This window comes from Hyaena hyaena, unplaced genomic scaffold (genome assembly GCF_003009895.1).
Source record: "Hyaena hyaena isolate Hyena2069 unplaced genomic scaffold, ASM300989v1 scaffold_862, whole genome shotgun sequence".
Classification (NCBI taxonomy): Eukaryota; Metazoa; Chordata; class Mammalia; order Carnivora; family Hyaenidae; genus Hyaena; species Hyaena hyaena.
Window position 1 is genome coordinate 1 of NW_024081494.1, and position 12,625 is coordinate 12,625.

General features: G+C 35.9%; 1 protein-coding gene across 1 annotated transcript in view; it reads left to right on the forward strand.

The window, feature by feature from the left end:
* Positions 1-173: 173 nt before the first annotated feature.
* LOC120222321 (protein FAM151B-like) overlaps positions 174-12,625 on the forward strand; it is a 42,743-nt gene continuing 30,291 nt past the window's right edge. The window contains exons 1-2 of the mRNA XM_039220124.1: positions 174-401; positions 3,611-3,746. Coding sequence (XP_039076055.1) covers positions 206-401; positions 3,611-3,746 — 332 coding nt within the window. The 5' untranslated portion in view covers positions 174-205. The remainder of the gene's footprint in view (positions 402-3,610; positions 3,747-12,625) is intronic.

Below are 12,625 nucleotides of genomic sequence, written 5' to 3' on the forward strand. Positions count from 1 at the left end.
GGATGTGGGGGGGAGGGGGGGATGGGCATGGAGGAGGGCACTTGTGGGGATGAGCACTGAGTGTTATATGGAAACTAACTTGACAATAAACTATTTGTAAAAAAAAATAATAATAATAAAATAAAAGAACTTTTTATTTTTACGTTAGGAATATATCTTATTGATAACAAACTGTGTTTTTAGTCTAGCAGCTGTGGAACCATCCATGATGCTCCTGGAAAATGTGAAGAGGCATCTGAAGCGTCCTGTATGGATTAATGCTGATATTCTTCCTGGTCCAAATGGAAATAGCAGAGTAGTGGATGCAAGACCTTTTATAGACACGGTGACATCCTTCTTTCCAGATGTCACATTTTCCCTGGGTTGGACAACAGGATGGCATCCTGAGAAAGTCAATGAAGGTAATAATTTTTAACATGTATTTCTTATATTTCAAATTAAAATCTACTTGAAATATAAAAATAACACCTCGAAGTACAAAACCAAAAACTTACTCCAGAATCTCAGAGCCTAATAGAGAGAAACGTTTGGTCCTAAAGACATCTGCATGACTCTTCATTCTTTTATTTCAGATAGATACTGTATTCATTGGTGATATTCTGTTACCAAGCTGCAATGGGAAATATTTATTTGCAAGGTCTAGATTAACCAAAGCTGCCTTTTTATAAACTTTAAACACATCGTGAGTTGTCTCTCTGAACTTGGAAAACATAATATACTCTTTTGACGTTGGAGCAACTTCCTATGTCAGATGAAAGATAAAGAAGTAGTAACAAAAACTTCTGCAGTGATGTGAGGCCAGAAGTAAAGGGAGTGTGGTGGAAGAGCACCAGTTCTGTTCTGTAGACATTGGGAGGCCCCCAAAAGTAGTTTGCTAGAACTTTGGTGCCCTCATGCTCCCTTTGGTTGGCCAGGGAAGTGGGAGGCCACGAGGCTGTTCTCTAGGTTGGATCCCTTCTTTCCTTTCACCTTTTCACTTCAGGATGGACGTGACACTCAGATTATTCTTCCTGGTTGAAACTGACTATGCTATTTGGGTTCATCTTTCTATTTCTTCCACATACGGAGGTATTGATTTCCAGGTAAACAATTCTCGTGAACCATGAGATCAGGACCTGAGGGGAGATCAAGAGTCGGATGCTCTAGCAACAGAACCACCCAGATGCCCTGAGATGTTAGTCGTTATCCTGTGTTTGGGGCATTCATTTTTTACTTATTTGCATTTATTGTTTTCAGATGTTAACTTTTTAGATTAGGGTAGCTGCTCTCTAGTGAGTAGTGACATTTAGGTTCTAGCCCCCTCGGCCAACAAGTGTAAGATTCAGAGAAAAAAGAATGTGCTTTAACTTAATTCTAATTCTTTAATCACTTTAATTTTTATTAATTTCATTAAGGAATACTGCTTATAATTCAAAGTGTTGAAATAAGGTAAACTATAAAGAGTTTAGTAACTTCTTTACTGATTCCAAGCTCCTTTTATCACTATTTAGTATAATTCTGGCTTAACCTCATGCTTGAACTGAATTTTACTATATCTGGATTTTGAAGTCATTTTGGTGTTGAATGCTTCCAGGCTGCTTTTCTTCCACTGGCCTCTTGTCATTACCAACATGCACTTTATGCTCCCTCACTTGTTATTTCAGATTTAGAAAGGAGAGTTTATAAGTTTATAGTCGTGTAAATATAGCTTTTGTTAGCAGTCCCTTTTTCTAATTAAAAAGATACAGGGGCACTTAGGTGGCGCTGTTGGTTAAGTGTCCAACTCTTGATCTCCGCTCCGGTCATGATCTCGCAGTTCATGAATTTGAGCCCCACTTTGGACTCTGTGCTGATGGTCCAGAGCCAGCTTTGGATTCTGTCTCTCTTTCTCTCTGCCCTTTTCCCACTTGTGCTCTTTCTCACTGAAAATCAATACAATCAATAAATAAAATTTTAAAATGATACAGTTTTTCATATTTTCCAGGAAAGCAGAACTTTGCCCTTCTTTCATGAGGAATTTAGCTGCTAGACTAACTTATTTACATAGGCTTTCTGTAAAATGTTCCTTTTTTGACCAATACTTTTTACAGCCTGCTTTCGACAAAGTTTAGTGTTATTTAAAAAACAGAACTTTTTGCTTAAAGTTTTTATAAACAGGCAAGTGTGTTTTCCACAATGTCTTAACATGATTTAAAATGCATATATAAAAGTCATTTTTACCACTATTTCTACTTTAGGTAAAATGTATAAATAATTTGGACTAGCCAAAAAACAACCATGGCGATAATTATTACTTAAAAATTTTTAAAGGTTTTATTTATTTCGAGAGAGAGACAGAGAGAGAGAGTGCACAAATGCCGAAGGGGCAGAGAGAGAGGGCGAGTGAGAGAATCCCAAGCAGGCTCCACACCAACAGTGCAGAGCCCAGTGTGGAGCTTGAACCCATGAACTGGGGCATCATGACTTGCACTGAAGTCAGACTCTTAGCCAGCTGAACCACCCAGGTGCCCTGATAATTATTAATTAAACATCTAGTACCTAGCAGCCATCTTTCTCTTGGAAAAGAATACTTAATTACACAATGGAAAATATAAGTTTACAGAGATTATTAATGATGCAGATATACCTAAGGGAAGAGCTTTAGAATATTTAAGATAGCATATCAAAATTTGTTTTTTTTTTGTGCTTGGGAGATTAGTAAAACCATTTTATTTTATTCTATTTTTTTTTTGAGAGAGAAACAGATATGAGCAGAAGAGGGGCAGAGAGGGAGACACAGAATCTGAAGTAGGCTCCAGGCTCTGAGCTGTCAGCACAGAGTCTAATGCAGGGCTTGAACTCATGAACCATGAGATCATGACCTGAGCCAAAGTTGGATGCTTAACCGACTAAGCCACCCATGTGCCCCATGAAACCTTTTTAATATTTTAATGTTTTGTTAAACTTGCTCTTGGTCTCTTGTGGCATGGTTTTAGAATTAATTTTTTGTCTACATTTCCCACCTAAAATATTTTCATGTATTAAGTGGTATTTTAAGGCACTCTGTATTCAAAGGGAAATTTTTATAAATTACCTATGAATTTACATTTATAAGTAATTTAACTTAGTTTCTTATTTTTTATTTTTTATTTTTTTTTAATGTTTTATTTATTTCTAGGAGAGAGAGATACAGCGTGAGCAGGGAAGGGTCAGAGAGAGAGGGAGTCACAGACTCTGAAACAGGCTCCAGGCTCTGAGCTGGCAGTCAGCACAAGAGCCCGACGCGGGGCTCGAACCCACGAACCGTGAGATCATGACCTAAGCGAAAGTCGGACGCTTAACCAACTAAGCCACCCAGGCGTCCCTAGTTTCTTATTTTTTAATAAGTTTTATGTATTTATTTATTTTGAGAGAGACAGAGACAGAGTGAGTAGGGGAGGGGTAGAGAGAGAGGCAGACAGAGAATCCCAGGCAGGCTCCTCACTGTCAGTGGGGAGCTGGATGCAGGGCTCAGACTGATGAAACCTGGAGATCATGACTTGAGCTGAAACCAAGACACTTAACCAAATTAGCCACCCAGGTGACCCGTTTCTTATTTAATTGACTTTCAGTATTCCCGTTAGAAAAATGGAATTTATTTCCTTCATTTCAGGTTACAGTTGGACAATGGTGAAAGAAATGGAATATATATGTAAGGACCTAAATCTGCCTGTAACATTTCCTGTCAGGGCAGCATTAGTCAGGCAGTCTTGTTCTCAGTTACTTTGGCTGTTGAAGAAATCAAACAGGTATGTATAAGTTTAACAATATAGGATGTGCATGTGAGTATATGTGTAAGAGAGACAGAAAGAGGATGAACATTGATTATGTAAAGACAGTGTGTATGAGAAAAAGATGGAGAAAGAGAGTGAGCCCCGATTGTGAAGCAAACAGTCTCCCTCACTAGAATGAAACTGTAAGTTAACCTTAACTAATGTAACATCATGCCTTTCACCTGTTTCTCACAAAAGTTTTTGAACACAGTAAGTACCCAGTAAATGTCCTTTTTTTAAAAATGTCCTTTTTTTAATGATGTTATACATTCTCAAAAAGTTACAAGGATAAAATACTTTCTCTTTGAATTCCACCCTATTTTCAAAAGTTTTTTCTGTAAAAAATTTTATTATCTTAATATGCAATAACAATCAGTTGGACCATTATTAAATATTAAAGTATATTATAAAGATACAAATATTGAAACAATTTTGATACTATCTTTTTAATATACTAGTCAGTAGAACAGCAGGGAAAATACAGAAATAAACCCAAATCTGTCATGGAACTTAGTTTAGGAGAAGCTAGCATTTCAAATCATTGGTGTAAAAGTTTAGTGTAGTGTTGGGAAAATAGGTCAACTATGCAGAAAAGACTAAACTGGCACTTCTCCTTAATCTTTCTTCCACAAGAAATTCCAGATGAATGAAAGACTTGAAAACCAAATATTAAATACATAAAGAAAAAGCGTGATGATGTTTTATATAATTTCAGAAAGGAGACCTTTCTCAGTAAGGCACAAAATCTAGAAGCTACTGTTGACACAAAGTTACCAGAGGGAGAGATCTCTAATATATACATAATATATTATATGTATTATAATATAACACATATAATATATTATGTGTATAATATGTGTAAAGACAGATGTAAAGAATTCTAGTAAAGAATTTTCCCAACTCATCCAGAAAAAAACTCAGTTTGGTAATTTACTATATTAGAAAGAGTAAGGGATCAGATATTCATACATTAAAGAAGTATTCACATTCCCGGGTATGAATTTTTACTAAGTACCTTTTCAGTTTCTGTGAAAATAATCTTGTTTTTCTCTCAATATCTATTAATAAAATAAATTATGGTGGTAGCTCATAATATTGAATTATTTTCACATTTCCAGAATAAACCCCACTTGATCATGATATATCATTCTTTTAATATGCTGTTGAAATGTTATTGATAAATTTTAGTTAGGATTTTTGCATTTGAAAGCGAGACTTCTCTGTAGCTTTTTTTCTTAGTTTTAGGTATAAATGTCATGTACATTTCAATAAAAAAAGCTAGGGACCATTCCTTTTTATGTGTTCTGGGATATTAAAAAAACCCAACAACATTGAGGGGCACCTGAGGGTGGTTTAGTCAGTTAAGAGGCCAACTCCTGGTCTTGGATTAGCTCATGATCTCATGGTTCCTGAGGTCCAGCCCAGAGTCGAGCTCTGCGCTGACGTGCAGAGTCTGCTTGGGATTGTTTCTCCCTCCCTGTTCCCCTTCCCTACTCACTCTGTCTCTCAAAATAAATAAACTTAAAAAAAAGCTAAAAGAAAACAAAACATTGAAATGGCCTAAACCCGATTTGGTAAACCATCTAAACCTAGTACTTTGAGGAAAGATTAACTTGTACAACCTTTTTATTATATGATAAATGGTCTGTTTTGATTTTCTATCTTCCTGGGGGCCAATTTTGATATACTGTATTTTTCTAGACAATTATTAATTTCACCCAGGTTTTGAAGTTTATTTATTCACAGATGGTTAAAATAGCCTCTCGTTCTTTTAATTTCTTCTGTTGGAGAGGAAGTCTTCCTCTTTCCTTTAAGGTCCTTCTAGCTAGACTAAATAAATTGATGTGACAGAGATTAACCAGTGAAAATCAAATTTAATAGCATACATATGGGGAATCTAGAAAAACATGGAGAATCCAAAGACTATGAGGCAACAGGAGGCTTATAGGAGCTGAGGAGGAGGGTAGGGATCTGAGGATACCAGAAAGAGAAAGACCGTAGCAGGAAGGTAGATGTTTGGAAAATAAATGTTGCCCTATTACGTACATAAGTTTCTTAGGTTAAAAACAATTCTGTTAATAGTGCTCTTCCTGTTACTACTGAGGAGGAGGTAAAGAGATTTTCCTGTATCTGCTGGGGCTTGTTTGTTTTTAACTCAAAGTAATGTTTGTGCCAAAATGATCTGTCTTGGGATGGTCTGCTCTTGGCCACTACACCTCTGTCTTTATTTCTTGATTTTATTTATTTGAGCTTTACCTTTTATTTCTTGATTAAACTAAATAATAGATTTATCTTTTGTTTTTAAAGATTGGCCTCTTAGATTTATTTATTCATGTTTTTGATTAACAATTCACTAATTTCTGCCCTTTATCTTTTAAAATTATGTGGGGCACCTGGGTGGCTTATTCAATTAAGCATTCTGGACTCTTGGTTTCAGCTCTGGTCATGATCTGAGTTCATGGTTTATGGGTTCGAGTCCTGCATCAGCCTCTGGACTAACAGTGTGGAGCCTGCCTAGCATTCTCCCTCTGTCTCTATAAATAAATAAATAAATACTTTAAAATTATGCTTATTATATCTTCTTGTAATTTCTTGAAATTACAAGAAATCCTTTTAATTTCCTGATATTTATTTTGTTTTTTAAAACATTTTTTAATGTTCATTTTTTGAGACAGAGAGACAGAGCATGAGTGGAGGAGGGGCAGAGAGAGAGGAAGACAGAATCTGAAGCAAGCTCCAGGCTCTGAGCTATTAGCCCAGAGCCAGTTGTGGGGCTTGAACCCATAAACTGCGAGATCATGACCTGAGCAGAAGTCAGAGGCTTAACTGACTGATCCGCCCAGGTGCCGCTACTTCGTTTTTTTTTTTTTTTAAGTTTGTATTTATTTATTTTGAGAAGGAACGAGAGACAGAGAAAGGTGGAGAGAAGAGGGAGAGAGAGAGGATCCCAGGCAGTCTCTGCACTATCAGTGCAGAGCCTGATGCAGGGCTCAAACTCATGAAACGTGAGATCATGACCTGAGCCAAGATGCTTAACTGACTGAGCCATCCGGGCATTTTTTTTTAAGTTTATTTAATTATTTTGCAATTGAGAGGGCAGGAGAGAGGCAGAGAAAGGGGGAGGGAGGGAGGGAGAGAGAGAGGGAGAGAGAGAGAGAGAGAGAGAGAGAATCTCAAGTAAGTTCCATTCTAATAGCATAACTGATAATTATCCCCCTGATAACTCGGGGTTTGATCTTACAAACTGTCACATCATGACCTGAGTCGAAATCATGGCTCAGATGCTTAACTGACTGAGCCACCCAGCACCCCTAATTTATTTTCATTTTTATATTTATTAATGTATTTATATTTATTTATATAAGTATTTAAGACTTCTTTTTTCTCTGACCACTGCTTATATCCCATTGTTTCTTAGGTGTAGATTTTCATTATTATAAATTTATAAGTATTATACAGTTGTGAGTTTTTCTTAAAAGTTGTTTTAAGATAAATTTTTTAGGGATCTCAGTAGTAGAATGTTTTTTTTTTAACCTGGGGTTTGTTAATAGTTTCTAAGTTTATTGTATTGTAATCAGATAACATCTATGTTTTTACTTTGTAGGTTTTTTTAAGGGCCTAATATATAATGATATTTGTATGAGTTCATGTGTTGTATGAAGATATAGTTTGGCTGTTATAATAGAAACCTAAATTAACAATAGCTCAAACAAGTCTATTTCTCTCTACGTAGCTGTCAAAGCATAAATAATTCAGGGCTAATGTGGTGCCTCCACTTGTCAAGGGCCCAGAACCCTTCGATCTTGATGCTTTGCTTACCTTAGGATATTGACCTCATCTGTATGGTCAGATCGATTACTGCCATGTTTGAGTTTCAGATATTTTTAAGGAGAGAAAAAAGAGAAGCTCAGGGCACAATTCTTTCCTTCAAGGGCATGACTTAGAAAGTTTCACACCTCTCCCCTTAGAACTCATTTGCTGTAACTTAGTCATCTGCCTGTACCTAGATGCAGGTGAAGCTGGGAAATGTAGCTGTTATTCTGTACAATCTTGTGCCTATTTAGAATTCAGGGATTTGTTGTATCAGAAAGGAGAATGACTATTAGAATAAAACTACTAGTTTATGTGACACATTAGTGTACATTAGTTATGTAATTTAACTCTTCTATGCCTTAATTTTTGTTTGCTTTAAGAAGCTATTTTTAATTTAATTTGCTGTATAACTAATACATTCACTTGGTTCAGTAACCAAAGAATGGAGATTAATACTGTGAAAACCCTCTCTCCCATCTACCCAGTCCTACCCAATTTCACTAACCACAGTTGTTAGTTTCTTATATAAACATAATTAGCTGTTTCTTTATTCAGGTAAGAATGGATACAAATATAGATTCTTATTTTCCCTGCCTTTAAAGAATTTTTTTAAAGTGTTTATCCTTTGAGAGAGAGAGAGAGAGAGAGATTGAGAGAACATGAACAGGGGAGGGGCAGAGAGAGAGGGAGACACAAAATCTGAAGTAGGCTCCAGGCTCTAAGCTATCACCAAAGAGCCAAATATGGGGCTCAAACTCACGGACCGGACCGCAAGATCATGACCTGAGCCAGAGTTGTATGCGTTACTGACTGAGCCACCCAGGCGCCCCTCCCCACCTTTTTAAAGCAAAGGTGGCATATATCTTGCTTCTCTTCTGTTCTATGCTTTTTTTTTTTTTTTTTTTTCCTTTTACTTAGCAGTACATCTTGGGACTTTTTCCAAAGTAAGCTTCCTTTCCAGGTACATTGTTTTATGTATATACTATAATATATTTAATGAGCTTCCTATTGGTAAACATAAAGGATGTTTCTAATCTTTGATATTACAAGTAGTACTATAATAAAAAATCTTATAAGTATGCCATTCTGGAAATATGTACAAATATGTTATTTTTAATTTTTTGGCCACTTACTCTCTTATGGACTAAGACTCTACCTCATAGTTTTTGTTTTTTAAAATGTTCTTCAGGGTACCTGCATAGCTCAGTATGTTGAGTGTCCAGCTTCGGCTCAGGTCATGGTCTCACAGTTGATGACTTCAAGCCCTGCATCAGGCTTTGTGCTGACAGCTCGGAGCCTGGAGCCTGCTTCGGATTCTGTGTCTCCCTCTCTCTCTGCCTTCCCCAACTTGTGCTCTGTTTCTCTCTCTCTCAAAAATAAGCATTAAAAAAAATTAAAATGTTCATAATATATTATTTGGTACATATTCATATCTCCTTTATCTTAATGAAGAGTTAATTATAAGTTTATTATTAAAAGGTCGTCTTGATCTATTGAGTGATATTTTAACTAAATTCACATTGTGTTTGTCCTGAATACTTTGCCTTATATTTTTGTGAAAAATAACTTTATAGTTTTATTTTTCATTCATTTTTTGAAGAGTAATTTATTGTTATTAAAAAATAGTTTTTAACCTATAGAAAAGTTGCAAAAAACTTACTGCCATCTCTGTTACCCAGATTCCTCAATTATTAACTTTTTCTTGCATATATCTATTATTTCTCTTCTATTTGTATTTTTTTCTGGCATGATGCCTTGTTATCCTTAAGTACTCCAGTGTGTATTGCCTCAAGCAAGCAATATTACTTGCTTGCTTATATTACCACTATATTACTATACTGTATGACTACATGACTACTATGCAGCCTCCCAATCAGAAAACCAGCATTAATACAACACTACCATGCAGTTCTCCGACCCATTCAGATTTTACCAACCATTCAAAAAATTCTTCTTTTTCCCTTGGAGTCCAGGAAACTTTCTGATAACATGTATTATATGTAGTTGCCGTGTCTCATCAGTCTCCTTCAGTCTGGAATGGTTCCTCACTCTTTCCCAATCTCATATACTTGACAGTCTTAAAAAATGATAGGGCTTTTATTATGAAAGATGTTCTCAACTTGGATCAGTTCGATATTTTCCTCATTTTTCTCATGCTTGTGTTCTTAGGAGACTTAGGTTCTTTCCCTGTCCCATTTCTCAGATTGGACACTTCTTCAAGGATGCCTGCTTGATTGTAGTGGTGGATCGTATTTAGAAAGTGAAGTTTGGGAGTTTAGTATGATCATTGCTATTAGAGTGTCATTGCTTCTAGGACATCTATCTTCTAGGACAGAGCTGGTAAATTCTTGTCTGTATATATGTGTGATTACATCCTGTGTGTGTGTGTGTGTGTATGTATGCATGGTGTGTGTCTGTACACACACACACCAATATATACATCTAAAACCACTTTTTAAGTTTATTTATTTTGAGAGGGGTTGGGAACTGAGAGAGAGAATGAGAGAGAGAGACAGAGAATCCCAAGCCAGGTCTGTCTGCCGTCAGTACAGTGCCCAGTGCAGGGCTTGATCCCATGAACTGTAAGGTCATGACCTGAGCCAAAATCAAGAGTCAGACACTTAACCAACTGAGCCACCCAGGCACCCCTCTAACAGCCTTTTAAGAGTTTAACTTATTTACATTATTTATAAAAAGACAGATGTACTGGTCTTGTTTCTGTCATTTGTTTTGAACTAGAGTACTTGTTACTTTGTAAACATTGAAAACATTTCTTTACTTTTTTGAGAGAGAGAGAAAGAACAGGGGAGGAGCAGAGAGAGAAGGTGAGAGAGAATTTTAAGTGGGCTCCACACCTAAGGCAGAGCCCCACTCAGGGTTCAATCTCATGACTCATGATCATGATTGTGAGATCATGACCTGAACTGAAATCAAGAGTCAGACACTTAACTGAGTTACCCAGGTGCCCCTGAAAATATCATTGTAGCTGTTTTTTGTTTTGTATTTTAATTTTAATAATTTGGGAGGTTCATTTTTCCCTATTGATTTTTCATTACTGTAATTTCCATAAATCTGCTTCTTTAAAGATAACTGTTAACTTCTTCCTGTGAGCAATAATAGAATTAGTGTATTTCTTTGCCCCTTTCGCTTAATTTTGACTGTCTGTATTTTATAGTCCAACTTTGAACTTTATAGCCAATGGTAATTTGGCTGACTATAAAATTCTTGGCTCACAATGAGAACATTGCTCCTTTGAGAACAACACTCCAACAGAGTGTTGATGTGGAAAAGTGTGAAACCAGTCTGATATTTTTGCTCTTTTATGTGTCTTGATTTGGCAGGAGTTATTGGGGGGCAACTGAATGTAGAAAGGGTTGTTTGCAGTATATAGATTCAAAGGTCTTTTCTGGAATATTTCTGTGAATTATATTTTGAAATACTTGTTCTATTTTATTTGTAAGCTATGTTTTCTCTTTCAGGGATTCCAACTATGAGTATTTAGATCTCTGTTGTCTATCTTTGGCATCTATTATTTTCTCTTTAGTCTTTCTTTCCTTTTTATTTATTTGAATTTTATTTTTCTTGATTTTATAATTTGTCCTCTATACAATACAATATTTTCAACAATTCTGTTTTCCTTTGCATATCTTGAGATTTTACTTTATTTCTAAAATAGTATTAATTTTTTGTTTCTTTCCTAAAATCTACCAATTAATGTTTCATTATCTCTTTGGTACTGTCTTGCAGCCCCTTCCATGAGCTCATATCTCTGCTTTGTGCTCTTTCTTCAAAGAACCAGTTGCATCATTTAAAAAATGTTGGTTATGGCTTTCATCTGCCTTTGTGGTATTCTTTAAATTTTACATATATTTCAGCTATCTGATAGTTTTTTATTTTGTTATTTTTAATTTATTTTAAGTTTATTTATTTTGAGAGAGAACACACCCATGAACTGGGTAGGGACAGAGAGAGAGGGAGAGAGAGAATCCGAAGTAGCCTCTGCACTGTCAATGCAGAGCCCAGTGTGGGGTTTGAACCCAAGAATCATGAGATCATAACCTCAGCTGAAGTTGAACGCTTAACTGACTGAGCTACCCAGGTGTTTCAATTACTGCACTTTGAAGAAAGTAATTTTATTTATTTATTTTTTTGAAAGTCATTTTATTTTTTTCTGGACAGGCTATTTGCCCAAAGTGCATATTGCAGAGGAATTAAACTATGCTTCTTATGACCTAGAGAGTTTTATGTGTGAGTTTGTTTAGCCTTTAACTTTTTCCAGTCAATAGAGGTGGGTAGTTGTAGTATCTCTAAGTAGAATCTTTTATCTATTGTTTACACTTAAAATTTTGTGTTCCCACAGGAATAAATAGTCTGATATGCACAACTGTGGCTTTTCTGTGTTAACTCTTTCCTTGTTTCTATAGCTTCTTGGGACCGAACCTAATCCAAGAAAGCCTCCATTTTTATCTCAGGGATGCTGCTCCCACTGTTGCGAAGTGTTTAGGTAGTGTCTGCCCCTCATCTAGAAGTGTCTTTGATAGGTTTTCTCTGTAATCTACAGACATGGGCAAATTTTCTTCACTTCCTTACATACTCATCTGACTTTAATCTGTTGCTGTTGGAAACTTTTCACCTGTTTTGTAATTTGTAGTTTCAGTTCTTTGAAGATGGGGTTAATTTTTCATTGAAGATGGGGTTTCTATTTTCATTCTTTTGTTCTTTTTGCTGCCTATGGGTAATTCCTAGGAGGAAAAGGAGGCAGTGCTGACTTTAGGCTTTGTTCAAATAGGAAGTTCCTACCTCCTATTTGTTCATTACTACTACCTCAGTTTTTTCACCTTCTCCCTATGAAGTCATTTACTCTCCTAAAATTTCTCATTTGAATATTGCACTCTGTTCAAGGCAAATTCTTTTTTTTTTTTAAAGATTATTTATTTATTTTTTATTTTTTATTTTTTTTTAATTTTTTTTTAATGTTTTATTTATTTCTAGGAGAGAGAGAGAGACAGCGTGAGCAGGGGAGGGTCAGAGAGAGAGGGAGT